The 20942-nt window shown below is 42.2% G+C and overlaps 1 protein-coding gene across 1 annotated transcript in view; it reads right to left on the bottom strand.

The window, feature by feature from the left end:
• The window catches only part of SNX5 (sorting nexin 5), a 57750-nt gene that overhangs the window by 16553 nt on the left and 20255 nt on the right, over window positions 1-20942 (bottom strand). The window contains exons 2-6 of the mRNA XM_069954259.1: window positions 17059-17163; window positions 16841-16951; window positions 14753-14874; window positions 6944-7067; window positions 120-215 (exon numbers count right to left, since the gene is read on the bottom strand). Coding sequence (XP_069810360.1) covers window positions 120-215; window positions 6944-7067; window positions 14753-14874; window positions 16841-16951; window positions 17059-17163 — 558 coding nt within the window. The remainder of the gene's footprint in view (window positions 1-119; window positions 216-6943; window positions 7068-14752; window positions 14875-16840; window positions 16952-17058; window positions 17164-20942) is intronic.

Genomic DNA, 20942 nt, shown 5'->3' with positions numbered 1-20942 from the left:
TCCCTGGCTATAAATTTTTTATTGCAGTGGGTCTTAGCCTGATGACATGTCAAAAATTATTTAAAATGACAGGTACTCTTTAATAGTCCTTGCAGTTTCTATATGGCAGCCTCTCTCACCTTCACACCAGAAAGGAGAACTTCATCTGCGCTCTTCACCACGCTCCGGAAAAACCCACCAAACATTTCTTTTGTATTTTTTCTTCTTACTCTTAACTGAATGAAATGAACGCAACGGTTATATCTGGAGTACAGTATTACATGTGCAAATCCTTTAACTTTACATTATGCTTAGTTCCATTTATACACAAAAAAGCAATACGTCAACCCTGAATGATCGAGGGCGGCTGCAGAAGGAAGAAAGAAAGAGTTTATACAGTCATCAGCCATAACATTAAAACCTTAGAAACCTGGAAGATTGTCGGCAGAAAAAGACCACATGCTCCATCTATTCGGTCCTTTTAGTATTTCACTTCTTAATATCTTAGAATAGATATATGTTTATCCCAGGCAGGTTTACATTCAGTTATTGTAGATTTACCTACCACATCTGCTGGAAGCTTGTTATTAGCATCTAATACTCTTTTAGTAAAGTAATTATTTTCTCATGTTGCTTCTGATCTTTCCCCAACTAACTTCTGACTGTGTCCTTTAAACTGTGAAGTAAGGGTGGGAGATCTACCGTAATGAAATGGGCAAAATATTTTAAACTCTTATGGGCCCTATTAAACGGGACGTTTATCGTGCAAAAAGTCGTTATATCGTTCGAATTTAAACAATAATCGTTCTGTGTAATGACACGCAACGACTGAAAAATGTGTGCGGTTGATTTAGATCTGAACCTAAAATCATAAATTACACCGGCCAACACATTTTCAAAAGTTGTTTGGTTCCGAAATAAATTTAATGATTTTTATGTGCTGAATTCAAATATCGCAAGGAAAAATGTTAATTGGCTCTAGTTTCTATGATATGGAAGAGTTCTCATTTTACGGTTTTGTGAATTGTATAGAATACAGTATAATAGCCGACATATTAATTACTTCTGCAATCATAAACTTTTGAAATATATTCATAGGAAAGTTAGTTCTATCTGAAATTGAACAATTGTTACAAATTAATTATGGTTTATAGAACTCTGGAATGTAGGTCCTTATTCAATGGCTACTCGGTGCATTTACACGTCTTTTGTATTCATACATGGGATTGTCTCTGATAACTGTCCAACAGTAATCTGGAAGCATTGATGGATTCCATTTACCCCGATACCTTTGTTCCATAGTCGCAATTTCCTGGTGAAATTTTTCACCATGTTCACGCTCACCGCTCCACAGTTTAGTGCAAAGAAGTCTAGATGAGAGTGCAAGAAATGAATGTTTAAAGACATGTTACTTCCCAGGTTTTTATATGCCTTGAGGAGATTTTCAACTAACTCTTCATAGTTATCTGCCTTGGTGTTTCCCAAAAACTTTGTCACAACTAACTGGAATGCTTCCCAGTCTTTTCTTTGTCACACAGTAAACAATGAAACTCATCATCTTTTAGAAGTTCACCAATCTGGGGACCAATAAAGACTCCTTCCTTTATCTTTGCTTCACTTCACCTTGGAAACTTACATAGGAGATACTTGAATGCCTCTTCATTTCTATCCATCGCCTTTACGAAATTCTTCATAAGACCAAGCTTGATATGCAATGGAGGTAGCAGTATCTTTGTTGGTTGAACAAGTGCTGGATACATAACATTTTTAGTCCCTGGCTGCAGTGATTTTCGGAGTGGCCAGTCTCTTTTCTTGTAATGTTCTGATCTTGCACAACTGTCCCACTCACATAGGAAGCAGCAGTACTTGGTGTATCCACCCTGTAGACCAAGCACTAGCGCAACCACCTTCAAGTCACCACAGATGTTGATCATAGTTTATGCATCTCAAGAGATGTTTCATGTTATATGTTTTCTTCATGTGAACTGCATAACCAATTGGAACTGAAGGTAGTGCATGGCCATTGTGCAGTAAGCGAGCTTTAAGACTTAGCACCGATGAGTCGATAAATAGCCTCCACTCATCGGGGTTATAGCTGATTTTGAGGGCTTCCATTAAACTGCAGTCGTTATTGCATGCAACAAGATCACCTTCCATGAAGAAGAATTGGACAAGATGCTTTTGACGGTCGCGGAAGAAAGAAATCCGAACATCAGCTGCTAACAGATGCCACTGTTGAAGCCTGGAACCTAAGAGCTCTGCCTTACTCTTGGGCAGGTCTAGATCTCTAACCAGATCATTCAGTTCACTTTGCGATATCAGGTGAGGTTCTGTGGAGCTTGATGCAATAAAATCTGTATCTGATGAGGTAGCTGGTTCATGACAAAAACCTTCTTCCTCCTCCTCAGTTGAATCGACTGAGAATGTTTCTGGTGCTTTTGGAACTAGCAGTTCTTCTGAATGAGCTACTGGACGTATCGCAGATGGAATCTTTGGGTACTGTAAAGTCCTCTTCTTTTTTTTCAAAATTCCTTTCCCAATTGGAGGCACCTTGCAGAAGTAGCAATTGTCACTATGGTCAGATGGCTCTCTCCAGATCATTAGCACTGCAAAAGGCATAGATTGTCTCCTCACGTTCAACCAATGTCTGAGGTCTGAGGTATGAAGAACATCTATTACAGCATGTGTGTGGAGCCCAACTCTTGTCCTGATCTCCTACTTTGCAGCCAAAATACAAGTGGTGGGCTTTCTTAACCAAAGGAGTCAGACTTTGCTTCTGTGATGAAAAGGTGACTTCACCACATATATAGCAGAAATTATCTGCTTTATTATGGCAGGTCCGAGGCATCGCTAAACGTAAATAGGCTAAACGATATGAACCAAACTGTAATGAACGTATACAGACTGAGGGTATAAACCCACACACCGTATACGCAGCGTATTTACTGCTGCGATACGCAGCAAATACGCAGCAGATTAGATCTAAATAACTGAACACAGCATCAAATCTGCACCATCAAATCTGCTGCGTATACAGTGTGTGGGTTTGGACCCTGAAAGACGTAATACCAACTGTAACAATTGCTGGATGACTGATAAAGGGAGAATATATAAAGCTGTGTTATGCAATTTTAGTTAGGATTGCATCACATAGGGGGACATAAAACTGTCTAAGGTTACAAACCCACTTGGCGGGTCTGCAGCGAGTCTCCCTGCTGCGTTTTTGCAGCGAGACTCGCTGCAGATCCCGGCCCTATGCTTTTAATGGCAGACAAACACGCAGCAGGGATGTACATCCCTGCTGCGAGTTTGTCTGCAGCCCACCCCATTAACCCCCCGGCCGCCAGAGCTGATACTTCACCTGATCCCGGCTCCGGCGGTTCCCGATGTCTTCAGCAAGCAGGAGCGGGGACCAGGTGAAGTATATGCTCCAGCCAGCCGCCCGCAGCCCCGGCAGCCCGATCGCCCCCCCGCAGCCCCGGCCGCCCGATCGCCCCCCCCGCAGCACCGATCACACGCCCCCCCCGCAGCCCCAGCCGCCCCCCCGCAGCCCCGGCCGCCCGATCGCCCCCCCCGCAGCCCCGGCCGCCCCCCCGATCGCACGCCCACCCGATCGAGCGATCGGTGCTGCGGGAGGGCGTGCGATCGGTGCTGCGGGGGGGCGATCGGGCGGCCGGGGCTGCGGGGGGGCGTGCGATCGGGGCTGCGGGGGGGGGGGGGCGATCGGGCGGCCGGGGCTGCGGGGGGGCGATCGGGCGGCCGGGGCTGCGGGGGGGCGATCGGGCGGCCGGGGCTGCGGGGGGGCGATCGGGCGGCCGGGGCTGCGGGGGGGCGATCGGGCGGCCGGGGCTGCGGGGGGGCGATCGGGCGGCTGGCTGAAGCATATACTTCACCTGGTCCCCGCTCCGGCTTGCTGAAGACATCGGGAACCGCCGGAGCCGGGATCAGGTGAAGTATCAGCTCCGGCGGCCGGGGGGTTAATGGGGTGGGCTGCAGACAAACTCGCAGCAGGGATGTACATCCCTGCTGCGTGTTTGTCTGCCATTAAAAGCATAGGACCGGGATCTGCAGCGAGTCTCGCTGCAAAAACGCAGCAGGGAGACTCGCTGCAGACCCGCCAAGTGGGTTTGTAACCTAACAGTAAAACTGTCTTTGTTGCCTATGGCAACCAATCAGAGTGCTGCTTTACCAGTAGCAGTAATCTGATCTCTGATTGGTTGCCATGTGAAACTAAGACAGTTTTACAGTTTTTGATTATCTCCCCCATGGTCTTTTATATCCTTCTATTGGTCATTTGAGAAATATAGAAAGTACATCTATATCTTGAAAACTAGAGCCAATTTCAAAATTTGATCATCATTTTCGATCTCAGCACCCCAAAATTAGTTAAGATCAACTGTTTTCACGACAGAACCTTTTTGGCCTTTGACCAGTGTAATCGTTCGCTGTAATTCCACGTATCGTTCAGTGTAATTACACATTGTTCATTGTTTTGCTGGGATCAGATGGAGTAAACAATCAAAGTAAGGATCGTAACGAACGACCATCGTTCTGTGCGTTAAAAATGGCTTTGTCTAATAGGACCCTTATGTTCCTCAAACCATGCTTGAACAATTTGACAAATTGAATTGAATTTGACAAATTCCAAAAGAGGTCACTGCCATTAGGGAATGTTGTCATGAAGGTGTCGATTTGGTCTGCAACAATATTCAGGTAGGTGGTACATGGCAAAGTGACATCCACACGATGCCAGGACACAAGGAGGGAGATTTATCAAACATGGTGTAAAGTGAAAGTGGCTCAGTTGCCCCTAGCAACCAATCAGATTCCACCTTTCATTCCTTGCAGACTCTTTGGAAAATGAAAGGTGGAATCTGGTTGCTAGGGGCAACTGAGCCAGTCTCACTTTACACCAGGTTTGATAAATCTCCCTCAAGGTTTCCCAGAATCACACTGCCTCTGCCTGCTTCCTATAACACTTCCAGGTACCACCTCCCCGGTAAACCACACACACCCAGCCAGACACGATGTACAAAAAATATTAACCGGACCAGGTGTCTTTCTTTGCTGTATGGTATAGTTGTGATGCTCATGCATCCATTGTAGGTTCCTTTTTCAGTAAATAATGGTCAGTCTGTATTGTGTATTCTGACATTTCCCCATCACAGCCAGATGTAACTTTTTTGTGTGACAGTAGTCGGGGACCTGACCAGAATGGTTCACCCTCCCTTTCCCTCATTTCTTGATGTGTTGGAAGATTATCAGCAGGTAAGTGGATGAGATTCTACATATTTCATCCACTTAGAGCAGACACTTTCTGCACAGAAAATAAAAGCAGATTTCTTAACGCAAAGTTAGCACAAGCCATTTTAAGAAACTTTGTAATTAGGTTTATTAGCCGGAAAATGCATTTTTATCATGAGAAAACAGTTTGAAGCTCTCCCCCTTGTCTTCATTGTTCTCTATGGAGAGGTGAGTGGTTGAGGGAGATAAGGCACCAAAACAGGACAACAAAGAGTTAATTTACAGCTACATCACTGGGCTATCTCCTCTTAAGTCAGTACTTACCTCTCTGACCTCTGAAAAGAGGCTTTCACAGGGCTCCCGCTGTGTAATCCTTTGTTCTCTGCTGACGATTAATCTCCCTTCTCCCCCCTCCCCTCTCCATAGAACAGACAGGGGCATGCAACAAGACACTATTTCCTGATAATGAGCAGTGAATGAGAGAGAGGAGGGGGGGGGAGGCCTGTGAAAAGTCTTTTTGAATGCAGATAATGGCATATTTCCCTAATAAACCCAATTGCAACGTTTCTTAAAATTGCCTGTACTATTGATTTCTGCAAAAAAAAAAAAAATACGACAGTGACACTTTAAGAAAATCTGCACGTGTAACATTTCCACCAAAATGTCCTAAAATATATATATATATATATATATATATAACACCCAGTTGGCGGATGTATATTTGGTATATTTGGCTATGACTGGTTTAGATTTACTTGGATTTTATAAAATATAAAATAGACACATACTACAAAAAGCATAGTTAAAATAAAAGACTTTGGCCATAGCTACAAACAATGAACACTACAAAAACAAACCGCTGTAGATGAGGACATCTTGCCGCTTCTCCTGCATTATAAATGTTTCATCTTCAGGTCAAAAAGAGCAAAGGTAGCAGGGAATGGATGAGGAAAAGTTGGCCATCCCAAAAAGATCAAATGTTCAAGGAAGAGATAGTTGTTGCGTATGCAAACGTTTTTTTGGCGCTATGGGGGTGGGGCAGTACTCCTAGCGGTGCCCCAGTGCTCCCAATTTTCTTAACGGACTGAGCAGTAAAAGACTAACTGCATGGGAATGGTGTCAAGGATGATAGGGGGCTATCAGCAGGTTAAGTTCGCCTACCCTGCTTTAGGGTGAGTTCACACATACAGGATCCGTAGCAGATTTGACGGTGCACATCTGCAGAATTTTTTGGTGAGGCCCATGGGTCCTTCATATTATGGTTTAATGATTTGCAGTTTTAGGGGAGTGGGTGTTAGGTAAAGGGTTACTGCCAACTAGCTAGGGTGAATGCCTGCAGGGTTACTGAAGCACAGACTGTATGATGCCATGATTTAAAACTGTTTTTCAGACAAATAAACTACAAGTCTAAAATCACTACTGTCTGAAAGCTTATGATGCATCTATTATCAATGATTAAAAAAAAAAAAAAAAAAAAAAGACATAAAACACATGCAACAATTCAACTGAAGTCAAAAGTTCCTATACAAGCATCGTGAAGTACCAAAAACTTCTGCCTAATTCAGAGAACGGAGACACTTATCCTGAGAAAGCAAAAATTTATTTTACAAAACGATTTTACCATGTAATAAAATGTGCAACTCCATGGAAATGTCAGCGGATAAAACCGCTGCCTCAGCATACAAGCTCTACTTTCTACACAGGAAGGAAGGGTGCTTACATCTTGGTCGTAATCCAGGAATATATGGAAGTTGTGGTCTTTGCTCAAGATGGGATGAGATGCAATCCTCTGGAGGAAGACTTCATGCACCGACACAGTCTTCTTAAATACGGCCAAATATTCCCTGTCAGGACGAGGAGAGCAGAGATTTAGAATACGGAGACACATCTGTTACATATTATACCATCCACAACTTACAGTCTGTGTGTGCGGGATGATCAGTGTTTTCCAGCTCACCTGCAAAATGGCAGTGCTGTATGCATATATGCCTGGCACTACAGAAGCTACACCGTGCCTGCCCAAGAAATTACTAACTTTATACTATATGAAGCTTGGGAGCAACTCTCCAAAACATTAACTTAAGCCATCAAAGCCAGTCAAGCAATCCAAAAGGGATTCTTTATAGCAAATTATTAGAGTTGCTAACGAATACTAGACAAATATAGTAAATACCGTATTTTCCGGCGTATAAGAGGACTTTTTAACCCAGAAAAATCTTCTCAGAAGTCGGGGGTCGACTTATATGCAGGGTATGGTCGCCGCATATAGAAACATAGAAGATTGTCGGCAGAAAAAGACCACTGGGTCCATCTAGACTGCCCTTTTAGTATTTTCTTTCTTATTATCTTAGGATATATGTATGTTTACCCAGGCGTGTTTAAATTCTGTTATTGTAGATTTACCAACCACCTCTGCTGGAAGTTTGTTCCAGGTATCTACTACTCTTTCAGTAAAATAATATTTTCTCACATTGCTTCTGATCTTTCCCCCAACTAACCTCTCACTGTGTCCTTTTGTTCTTGAGCTCAGTTTTTTACTGAAAACACTCCCCTCTTGAACCCTATTTAGTCCTTTAACATACTTAAAGGTTTCAATCATGTCCTCCCTTTCCCTTCTTTCCTCCAGACTATACAGATTCAAATCCTTAAGTCTTTCCTGATATGGTTTATGCCTCACACCCTCCACCATTTTTGTAGCCCGTCTTTGGACCCGTTCTATTTTATCAATGTCCTTTTTTAGATAAGGTCTCCAGAACTGGACACAGTATTCCAGATGTGGCCTCACCAGAGCTCTATACAGCGGGATCACAATCTCCCTCTTCCTACTGGTTATACCTCTAGCTATACAGCCCAGCATACGATTTGCTTTCTCCACCGCCTGGTTGCAGTGATGACTCATTTTAAGGCTGTCAGAAATCACTACCCCTAAATCCTTCTCTTCTGAAGTCTTTTCCAACACAGTACTGCCGATGTGATACTCTGATAGAGGATTCCTCCTCCCCAAGTGCATTATTTTACATTTGGAAACGTTGAACTTCCAATTTCCACTGTTTGGACCACTTATCTAGCAAAGCTAAATCATTTTCCATATTACTGACACCTCCAGGAATATCAGCCCTGTTGCACACTTTTGTGTCGTCAGCAAACAGACAAACTTTACCTACCAAACCTTCTCCTATGTCACTTACAAACATATTAAAAAGAACAGGACCTAGAACAGACCCTTGTGGCACACCACTTGTAACCAGTCTCTGCTCGGAATATACACCATTAACAACAACCCTCTGATATCTATCCTTCGGTCAACCCCAAATCCACTGAATTAACCAGGGATTAGGTCCAATCTTCTCCAACTTCTCTATCAGCTCTTTATGGAGAACTGTATCAAAAGCTTTGCTGAAGTCCAGATAGGCGATATCCACAGCACCACCTTCATCCAGTACTTTTGTGGCATAATCAAAGAAATCAATGAGATTAGTCTGACATGATCGGCCCTCAGTAAAGCCATGCTGGTTTGGATCCATCAAATTTGAGGGGGGGATCTGGATCCATCAAATGGGGGAGTTCAAAAATGGCAGCAGCCCCACCATATGCGGCAACCACTACAAAAAAAATATAATAAAAAGTGCAATTTAATTTTTTAAAAAACCTGTTTACTCACCTGTGACCCGTTCCCGGCAGCCGCGCGTCTCCCATACCGTTCCCAGTGCAGGCAGTGTGGAGCACACTGCCTGTGCCAGAGGTCCCCAAAGCTCTCCAGGGCAGCAGAGCATCTCATCGGAGAAGCTCGGAGACGCTCGGCTGCCGGGAGAGCTTTGGGAGAATGACAGAGGCTCCGGCAGTCCCCAAAGCCTCTGTCATTCTTCCAAAGCTCTCCCAGCAAACAAGCGTCTCCAGTTAGTAAACCCTGCTGCGGTCAGGCAGGGGTTAACATTTTACGGCGTATAAGGCGAACCCCTGACAGTCTTCTTGAAAGTCAGGGGTAGTCTTATACGCCTAGTCGCCTTATACAGCAGAAAATATGGTACTAGAAAATGTACCCAATGCCACAAAGGGTGCCAAGAAGGCCAAATCCACGCCCTTGCTTTACTGTATTTAGCAAAGAAAGGGAACCTGCAACCCACCAGTTAGCGAGTGTCCAGACTTTTACAAAAAAAAACTAAAAAACCTCCAAGACACCCAATGTACTTAAATCTGGGGCCATACTGTTTAGGCCTCTGAATGTCTCTAGAGAACAGATGGAGAGATAGGAATATAGGAGACCCCCACACTGGCATATGGAGTTTTATAAGCCATGCAGTGCTCCATGGGAGAAAAAAAAAGTATGTAAAGTAGCTCTCCTTCAGAAAGGAAATAATGTGCTCTACATCTCCCCTACATCATGTCCTCTCACCTGCTCCTTTTATGTTCGTAAGGGCTGTCCGGTTTATTCACCCCAGTTGGGGTGCCTAAGGAGGATTTATCTTCTTCATGTATACTATCCCGACACCTAGATATGTGTTATTGTGTGTATCACTTGATGTTAACAGATGTTAGTTCTTATCTGTTCAGCCGTACTATATTGTCTACAATCATATTGCTAGTTTTGTGAAGTCTACATTTTGTATTTATCTGCCATACCTCTTTTGTTCTTTAATGCTGAACATCCTCTACTCTTTGAAAATTGTTTTAATAAAAGTTTGAATGCTAAAATAACGTGCTCTACACTGCCACCTGCGGAAGGTAGCTGCCCCTTTAAATCAAAGTTTTAATGGAGGCCCTTCAAAGAGTGACCATTTAAAGGGCAGTTACCTCCAGGAGGTGGCAGTGTAGAGCATGTTCTTTTTCTTCAGGAGGAAAGCTACTTTGCATCCATACATAGGAATATAAAGAGTGCAAGTTTGCAGAAAATAAACGGTGCACAAATAAGAAATAGCAAAAGACTTTTTGTACTTTTTTTGCCACCACTAGTCATTTTTACTTTTTTTTTTTTTTTTATAACAGATCATTACAGGGGGATCTCTCTGAGCGAATGACATCTAATAGTTAAAGGGGTACTCCGGGCGGGAGTTTTTTTTTTCAGTATCACTGGGGAGAGGGTGAATGAAAATCGTGACGTCCACGGGCCAACTCAGTCATCCAGCAACAGAGACGGGACCCCGCTACAGCGGCTGAATGGCGGAGCGGGCCTGCCAAGGTCACGTCTCAAGTTCCCTCCAATATGTGAGTAGCCGGAGATCGGGGAACCGGGCCATATGAGGCAGGCCCTGGAACTGGCGCTTCATCCACCCCCTTCCCGGCAATACTGAAAAAACACCTCTGGCCAGGAGTACCCCATTGAGTGCCCCTGCTTCAAAATAATATTTTAAGCAAAAAAAAAAAGCTGCCATGCTGCTTTTTTCCTCCCATTGTTGACAGTTCGTTGTTTAGGTTACCGACCCCCACTCTGCTCTACAAGCAGTGGTATGGCTGAGATGTATATATAGCTATAATGTCGATGTATAGAAATACATTGTAAATATAAATATATATATAAAACACACACACCAGCTAGACCACTGCTTGTAGAGCAGAGTGGTGGTCGGTAACAGGTGGACAGGTAACAACCTTTCAACAATGCGAAGGGGAAGAAGACAAATTGAATTGTAATTGCTAAATGAATGTATTTGCAAAAATATTTACTTGAAAAGTTCTATAAGTTTAAGTTATAAGTATAAGGTTAGTTAAAATGGGAATACCCCAAGAATATGAGTTATAGTTACATATAATAAATAGCGATGTGCTGTATACTCTGTATGCAAGGAAGTTTATATTGTCGAGATATCTGCCAGTCCGGCTGTTAAATACATGTCCTATACTGATGTACTAAAGCTGGCAGTTTCTCACATGAACCCATTTCACTTGGAGCGATAGACACCATATATAGCAATAAAATTATTATCGACAACGAGGCGGCTGAAGAAAGATTGCTTGTCCTCAATGACCCAAGCTGTAACTCAAGACAAATATAACAAAGAACTGAGAACTCACATGCTTCTACTTCAAAGAAAGACATATTAAAGGGGTACTCTAGAGAAATAAAATTGTTTTCAAATCAGTTGGTTTCAGAAATGTATTCAAATTTGTAAATTATTTCTAATTTAAAAATCTGAAGCCTTCTAGTACTTTTCAGCTGCTGTATGTCCTGCAGGAAGTGATGTATTTTTCCAGCCTGACATAGTGCTCTCTGCTGCCACCTCTGTCCAGGTCAGGAACTGTCCAGAGCAGTAGCAAATACCCATAGAAAACCTATGATCTGTATAGCGGTCTAAAGCACTGTACTCTTACCCAGGAAGTGTCCCTCACCTTCCAAATCATAGCAGATGCACCTCCGGCTGGGGCTTGCATCAGGGGACAGGACTGTGGAGGTCTCTTCATAGCTGTAACCCCTCCCTTCCTGGACAGAGTGTGCTGCTATACTGTGCTCACCCTATACCCAGCTCATTCCTTCATGTTCCCTGCAGTCTCTGTCAGCCATTGTGTTTTCCATACCCTCCATTACTGTACAGTAACTTATAATATCACATATTCAGCTGTTTCTAAATGTTTGTTTCATATGTTTTACCTGTTCAGAATAAAAAAAATCATTTTTTGGGGGGTGTGGAACCAATTGTCTGCATTTCAATTATTTCTTATGGGAAAATTTGCTTTGGTTTAAGAGTGTATTTGGATTACAAGTGCGGTCCCGGAAAGAATTATGCTCGTAATCCAAGGCACTACTGCAATTTAGAAATCTGTATAACTATCTTACACCAGTTGATTTAAAAAAAATTTTTTACACTAGAATATCCAAAAAATTGGTCGGCAGGACTATGTCTAATGGGTATGATGCCCTTTCAACTCTCCCGGAACAATTATCAGGGGAAAATAGAATTGGGCATGTTGGATTTCAAGTGCCTGACTATATTTATACAGGAAAATAATCCCCTTACCACCCCAATGCCCATTTACAACACTTACACACATTCATATGTATGGGCTGACTGGGAGGGTCAGCCATTTATAGAAGGGTTCATCAGGAAATATGAAGATGATCAAAGAAGATCAACTAAGATCCAGATAGCACTGGTGTACACCACCCTGGAATTGTATAAATAAATGGCACCGTGATGTGAACTGACAAATGACCCTGTTTGTGCTCCCTTTACAGGAGATGAACTTGCTCCTGACAGCTGTGTCTTTCCAAACTATTAAGACACAGAAAGTGTGTCCCATTGCCCATCAGCACATTTGGGGTTAGGAAGGAAATTGTTTTTCCCATTATTGTTTTTTTTTGTGTGTTTTTTGCCTTACTCTGGTTTATGGTGCGTTCACACCTACAGGATCTGCAGCTGATTTTCTGCAGCAGATTTCATTTATATAACTGAACACAGCATCAAATCTGCTGCAGATCTGCTGCAGATCCTGTAGGTGTGAACGCACCCTTACACTATTTTGTTCAGTAAGGGTGCCTTCACACGTAGCGGATTTTCCGCTGCGGATCTGCAGCGGATTTGACTAAATGAATGAACACCGCATCAAATCCGCACCATTAAATCCGCTGCGGATCCACAGCAGATTTGACAGTGCGGATTTAATGCTGTGTTCATTCATTTAGTCAAATACGCTGCGGATCTGCTGCGGATCCGCAGCGGAAAATCCGCTACGTGTGAAGGCACCCTAAGGCTGTATTCACATAGTTTACCTGAAATGTAGTTTTTTCCCAAACTGAAAATAAATTCAAGTAGATAGGAACACAGATTGACTTCCCTTTGGAGTCCTCTCCTAAATTTAGCTAATCTTTACCATACCTGCGCTGTGCGGCTACAGTCTAGATTGTTTGATTTTTCGACTGGATGATTTAAATTGCTATTATTTCGAAGATAAAAGTACAGTCACATTGAAGTCTCGGTTGAAATGTGAAAAGCACAATATAAGATCAATGAAGTACAAAAGAAAGGTTCATAAAAATAGCCAAAGTCACCTAGTGTCATGCACAGTGTTAATAGTAATGTATACACTTTTGTCCCTACTCACTAGACAGAAGAGTGTCTTGGTCAGGCTGGTAGAATTGTTTTCAGCTGTATAGGAACAGCAACAGACGGTGCTTTACTATATAGAGTATACTATATATACTATACATAGTAGGCAAAACTAACACTGCACAGTACACTGTTTTACAATAAGACCCTATGGTTAACAAATGCCATTGTTGGCATCTGTTGCATGATATTGCCTGATATTGCCTAAGTGGCAAACACCCCTTTGTTTCAGTCTTTACTATTGTCAGGAAAGGAACTGCACTGGGAGATGAGCTGTGCAGAGGCCTAACACTATATGGGAATCTGAGAAGGCCCCTCTCTATAGGGACAGAGAGGAGGCCTAATACTATATGGAGGCACAGAAAAAGCCTAACACTCTATCGGGACACAGGGAAGGCCTAACACCATAAGAGTACAGAAGGGGGGTGAACACTCTATGATTAGAGATGAGCGAATAGTGAAATATTCGATTAATTCGAAATTCGATTCAAATAGCTCCCGATATTCGTACATTCGAACGAATATCGAATTCCATTATAATCTATGAGAAAAATACTTAGGACCTGGAAATCAATATTGACCACTAGGAGGTCACCAAGTGCACAATGACCCTGAGGAAATGATGCCAACACCTCTGGAATGCATATAGGACAGCAGGGAAAGCATGCCTGGGTGCATCTAACAGAAGTGATGAGCGAACATCCCAATTTTCCAAAGTGTACGCAGAAGACTCATGAACAAATTATGAACGTAAAGTTGAAGCGTATGTTTCAGTCTAGCAGTACGCACATGCGTACCTATCAGGTCAGGTGCAGTGTAAAATACGTAATAACGAAAACTAACGATAACTACAAATCAGTAATCGCAAGATAACAGGTATTATGCTGCAATTACAGTATACAGCGGTATACCGGATATATAATTGTTTTTACAACAATGAAATTAAAGGGCTGGTCAACTCCTTTACAGGACTCCTTTTAAAGTCCTGCCTATTCCTAGTGCCTGTCCCTACCCTGCACTATTGGTGCAGATGGGAGTTTTTGATTGCTTCTTAAAAAAAATTTTCTGATATATAATCCTGTTTTGTTTTTTTCCATTTTTGTTTACACTGCTCACTGTGCGAAAAACAATATTGTTATATTTCAATCGATCTGACAATTTTGCACACGCTTCAGGGGTCCCGATCAGCTAGTGACAGGTATTTTTCCTGTCAGTGACCTAAATGCCAAGATAGCTATAGATTGCAGCGTTTGCAGTGCCGATCACACTAAAGAAGCCATACACTTTATAACCTGTTCACAGTCAGGAACGTGTATATAATAAAAAATAAATAAATATATATACATACACACACACACACATTACTACTGCATAGGGCATGGGCAGTAGAAGCGTACATATACAGATTGTGGATGTGAAGGGGTTAAAGAAAGTGTTTTTAATACTATGGCTGATCAGAGCGCATGTATATACTCAGCTCAGATACTTACGCTTCTAATTCTTGCTTCATTTTGGCAAACTCGTCTTTTGTCATGGAGCCTTCGCCTTCTCCCAGCTTCTGCATTTTGTCTCTAGGTCCATCAAAATCAGGTTGAGCAGGAGCCGGTGGTATCTACAAGTAGAAAATAATTTGTCTATTATTACTCTATAAACAAATTATTTAAAAAAAATTAAAAAATAAATAAAAGTTCTAGGAAAAAAAAAACTATATAAAAGTGGAGTCACCCAGACAGATAGAGGATAGCATCAAATGAAAAGCACATTATAAACTGAACATCAGGCTTTAGTCTATGCCCATTCCATTAACCACTATACATTACTTCCAGTAAAAAGGCATTGTGACATACACAAACAAACTACCAGCATTAACATTTAGTCTGGTTTTCTAAAACCTTTTTGTGGGACTCACAGGAGGTGTCAATAATACTGTATCCAGACGGGAAGTAGAGAAGTGATAGGAATATGGAAACAAAAACCCAATGTGTCACAATGTTTCAGTAAATCCCAAAAAAGTGAGTAGAAGTTGTGCAAATAGCAAAACACACTGAGCTGCATTTCCAGTCCTGTGCTGCTATAGAACTACAGAGCTTTAACCCACTGGATTCCAGCAAACACTATTTTGGACATTTTCTTTTTTTTTGTCAAAACCACATAATCTGAAAGGCGGCCTAAGATTACCAAGAAATGCAGAAGATGACACAAAGCAAGCATACTGTACTGATATTAAAGGGGTATTCCAGTATAAAATGTTACTTTAAAGAAGTTAGAGTGCTTTAAAGGGAATGTACCATCAGGTACATTGCTTTGGGTTTTTTACCTTAACAAATCAGTGTCGGCGTGGTGTTGCCAGTGGTGCAGTTCTTATATCTGAACCGCTACCCAATTTCCGTGCACGGCGCCAGTATATTCCCGAGCATCGGCCCAGCTCCCAGTTTGACGATCTCCCCTCCCCTTTGTAATGTGGCTTCATTAGAATCAATGCAACCATGTCACTAAGGGGAGGGGAGATCATCACACTGGGGAACAGCAGGCGCCCCTTCAGTGCTCGGGAATAAACCAGCGCCATGTGTGGGAACCGGGTTGTGGTTCAAAAAAAAGAACTGCACCACCACCGATCCATTAAGGTAAAAAATAAAAAGCGATGTACCTTTAAAAACAATACATACTCACCTGTCCACATCCTCTGCTTATGACATTTCAACAGCAATTGGTTTCTGCTAATCGCTACTTTGTCTGAAGTGTTGACACTCCAGTAATTACCCGCTCAGCCAATGGGTCGATGCTGCAAGTTCGACACATCAAAAAGGAAGAAGGGAGCGGTGAGGACCCAATGCGATTGGAATGTAGCAGCAGGTGATTGGGGAAGGTGAGTATGCACTGTTTTAAAGCACCCCAACTCACGGTGGAATACCCTCTTTAATTTAAAAAATAAGAAAACATCTTACAATCTTGCTTGCTATTGCTCAAATCCATTAAAAAAATTTGCAAATAATGTTGATTAAAATGGCCCTACCTATGTCTCTCCATGGCTATAAACCCTGATAACCCTGTGCTGTGTAGTCTGATCCTGCAATCATATACCACTCCCTGCAAACCTACAAAGAGAATACAATGGCAAAGGACTGTAGAATCCCAATGAACATGGGTTTGCTCACAGAACCTAAGAATAGAGAGCTGATGTACTTAATGTGGAAGCCACAGTGAAAGTGGGTGAATGGTATACAAGATGTTGGCCTAGGTGTGTGGGTGAATGTCAGAACTTACCCAACAGTAAAAGGGCAGTCAGATAATACTAGGACCCCACTGTGTACCAGGACAGGCAAACTAGACCACAATTTACATGAATAGATCCACTTATGGTAGGCTACACTCTGCTGGTATTAAAGGAGTTATCTAGTAATAGATAAAATATGGCTGCTTTCATAAAAAAACAGCCCCAAACCTGTCCTCAGGTTGTGTGTGGTATTGCAGTTCAGCTCTATTGACTTCAATGGCACTGGGCTGCACAAACTGTGCTGTTTTTAGAAGAAAGCAGCTATGTTTTTTTTTAATTCTAAATAACCACTTTAAGGACTCACAATAATTCCGGCATACTCCTCAGTCTCGGTAAGTACGTCATGCAACCATAGGAAGTCTTCATGTTGACGGGTCACAGAGAACTCTGGACTCTGAAAGTTGGTCCATGTAGTCTGAAAATAAATACAAAAATGGCCTATTACTTCTACAAATATTATACCCCATAACAGAGAAAGATGAGAACATTTAATGCCCGACTGACCAATGACAACTATCTCACCTTTGTATGGACTGTAAACTTGACTTTATCGCGCTCGCTCAGTGCATCAGGAATATCAATCTGCAGCGAGGGGTCAGTGTTGAGATCCACAGATACTGACCTCACCTGAGAAAGGAAGAGTACACAATGAAATATTTAGTAACTCCTATGAATGAGAAGGAATATAACCATTAAAAAAGTCCCCTGCCTGGACAACCCCTTTAATGGTAATACTGATATCTTCCCCAATAGGGGTTGGGGACTGAATTTTATTAACTACACTTACCTGTCTGGCTTCTAAGCCTGGGCTGTGTACCTGCATGCTGTACCTGTCTACTGAAGATGATGCCCACAGTTACTGAAGGGTAAGGTTTCTCTCTCATCTCTAACCACCTGCTCAGGGGATGTGTCCATTGTGTAAATACTAGGGGATCTACTGCTGTATGTCTACAGTGGTGCAGTGTGATACCTTGAAAAGCCAATGCATCAGTAACCCCCTTCTGCCTCCACATGCCATACATAGGGTACTGTGTAAATCATAAGCCCAGCACAGTGTAATATGGTCAGTCCAGTGTACTTTCACCAGCAGTTTGGCATGATGTAGCAGAGAGGAGAATGTGCTGTGATTGGCCAGAAAAGTTAGAGAAAGTCCGTCCTGTGTGTGCTACCCGCACGAAGTCCAGCTCTGGTACCACTTGCAGAAATGGAGAATGAAAAATAGCTGTGGAAGGGACTCACGTGAGCTCATTAAAGGACAACTCGGGTGATTTTCTTTTTCCAGGCGGTTAAATCACATTTTAAAGTTATATAACTTTGTAATGTGCTTTTTTTACTGTATTCCGCCCTCATTAGGCGAGCATTGGTACGTGTAATAGCGGTGTGTGGCCGACGGCTGATGATTGCAGTATAAAATAATTAAAGTATTAACTTACCTTACCATGTTCCCTGGTGTCATCAGCTCTGCCTTCTGTTCTGTTTTGCACTGACAGGCCGCAGCCAGAGATTGGCAGAGCGGCTGGCAGCCTGTCAGTTTAGAGACCAAAACAGAAGGCAGAGCTGCAGACACCGGAGAAGGCCTCCAAGGACTCCGGGGAAGGCCCGAGGACACCAGAGAACATGGTAAGGTAAGTTAATACTTTATTATTTTCCACTAAAGGTAAGGGCTAACTAAGTCCGTGCAGCCCTTGCTGTCCAATACTCGGCCCGTGTAATTGCTCAGTAGACGAGCGACGATCTACAGTTAATGATCGGGCCGTGTTATAGGACCCTAACAGTTTAAAGGCCCTATTCCACGGAACGATTATCGGCCATTACGGCCAATTATTGCTGCTGCCGCCGCGTGTGGTAGCGGTGGAACAAGGAGCAAATGAGTGCTAATAGCTTGTCAGCTTGTCATCAGTCGGAAGGGTTAATCTAAATCAAACTTGACAAGTTTTCAAAAACCTTTTGAAACAATAGGTATAAGGGATTTATGGACATGGGGGGGGGGCATAACAGAGCTGGTCTGTATGACTATGGTTGGCCACATGGAAGATGCCAGGCTGGCCACAACTTCACCAGTCAAAATGAGCTGTTTGTCAGGGATTAGGGAGTTGACCTATTTCAGATGTGTGAGGTTTTTGTGCACTGTACCACACTGGTTGTGTTCCTGTGACACCTTTGAACATTTGTCTATAGAGTAGTGGACTTTCATTTGAGGTATAAGTCTGGAGGTATAACAGAAACCAACTATAAATCCTTTTTTTTAGTGATATCCCATTTTAAGCAGGAAGCACTGTACATGTTTCTTTATAATGGTGACCAGTCTTCCCATAATAAGTGTGATATCAGTCATCACATGTTGTATGGATAATTCCGCCACTTGGCTGTGCAATATTAACTAGCTGCTAGTGAACTATGCAATGGTTAGGCCTTTGGCCTGTGGTGCAATAATCCCTGACTAAACCTCTGTCAGAAAGCTGATGTTTGATTAGGAAAGACTACATAGGTTTGGTTGTTTTTTTTTTAAACACTATATTAAAATCAAGTGGGGTAGATCCATTACATGCATCATATCCACAGGACATGCCATAAATGTCTGATAGACGAGAGTTCCACCTCTGTGACCCATACCTATTAGCAGAGCAGAGGTCACATGACCCCCTGCCCGGTTAGGGTTCTTTAACACTATAGAATATTCACAGAATTTCAAGTGGAATCTGTGGCGGGGACTATACTTGAAGTTCCGCAAAAGTTCTGTAATGTGACAGCCCCTTCAGTGGCCACCAGTCGCTACATCCTGGCATTAAAGGTAGAGGTACCTAAATATGTGGTTCTCAACAAAAATAAATGCTTTCAAATGAACTGTTGTCAGAAAGTTATATAGATTTAAAATGTATTTCTATTTAAAAATCTAAACCCCCTCTGGTACTTATCAGCTGCTGTATGTTCTGCAGGTGGTGGTGTATTCTTTCCAGTCTGACACAAGCTCTCTGCTGACATCTCTATCTAAGACAGGAACTGTCCGTCCAGAGCAAAAGAGGTTTTCTATGGGGATTTGCTGCTGCTGTGGACAGTTCCAGTCACAGACAGAGGTGGCAGCAGAGAGCACTGTGTCAGACTGGAAAGAATAAACCACTTCTTGTAGACCATACAGCAGCTGATAAGTACTCAGCATAGTCAGCTAGAGACTACGAGAGAGATTTATCAAACATGGTGTACAGTGAAACTGGCTCAGTTGCCCCTAGCAACCAATCAGATTCCACCTTTCATTTTCCAAAGAGTCTGTGAGGAATGAAAGGTTGAATCTGATTGGTTGCTAGGGGCAACTGAGCCAGTTTGCCACAGTTTTAACAGTGTTCAGTAGTTTCCCATTTACAGCATGCAATAATAAATGAATTAAAAAAAAAAAAAAAAAAAAATGGAAAATAAAAATATAATAAATTTCTTTGAAAATCCAGAGCTACATGCTGCATGACTATATGAGGCCTTAATCTCATGTACACACTTGAGTCTGTATACACAACAGCTTTACATACAGAACAAAGCCTGGTAGAATGTAATGGCCATCAGCGGGGAAATACACAGATATAATACTTCCTGTTTTAAAACACTTCGTAGAGTGAAAGTTAGGGAACGGATGTGATAGGTTCAGTGAATGTCCATTTCCTTTTCCACTGAAGACTAAAAGCTAAAACAACTAGAAACTGCTGAATGGAGTAAAAAAAATAGATAAAGTAAAAACATCAACATCCTATAAAGATAAAAAGTCAGGAAAGCCATGGAAGGCAGAGTCTACTCCTTAACCCTTTATTCCACATTCGTATCTATAATACACAATGATTTAGACGGTGCTGATCTGTAGCACATGCATTTGCATTTTTGTGCTATGCAACCATACCCAAGTAGTTAAATGGGCACGGTCACATAAAAGAAACCATAACCAGAAATTATAAAGACAGTCACATACAAAAACAACCTAGGGACAAATTAAAATATTTGATTGGTTGGGGTCTGGGTGATCAAACCCCCACCTATTGTTACATACAGCCGAGAGGAGTGCATGCTATTCATTAAAAAAACATTAAAAACTTAGAGGGAGATTAACTAAACTGGTGTAAAGTAGAATTATCTCTTCAATATGACCTGGATTATCAATGACCTTCGGTTGTGAAGGGGTTAGTAATGGTAGTGACTGGGTCATGGGTAAGATTATATAGTCAGGGGCTTTAAAAGTTTTACACTTACACTAGAGACATGAATGCACAATATGAACTCCCTGATGGTATAATCACACCCATTATTCCTTCCCATTATTAAACTTAGGTTCACACCCATCTGACTATTAATTGAACTCAAAACAGTATATTGATAGGTCAGCAATCAGTCTTATAATATACCATTCATGTCGCCTGGCTGTATTGCCT

Source organism: Dendropsophus ebraccatus, chromosome 15 (genome assembly GCF_027789765.1).
Source record: "Dendropsophus ebraccatus isolate aDenEbr1 chromosome 15, aDenEbr1.pat, whole genome shotgun sequence".
Classification (NCBI taxonomy): domain Eukaryota; kingdom Metazoa; phylum Chordata; class Amphibia; order Anura; family Hylidae; genus Dendropsophus; species Dendropsophus ebraccatus.
The sequence above is the reverse complement of the archived record's forward strand: the minus strand, read 5'-3'. Positions and strand labels throughout refer to the sequence as shown.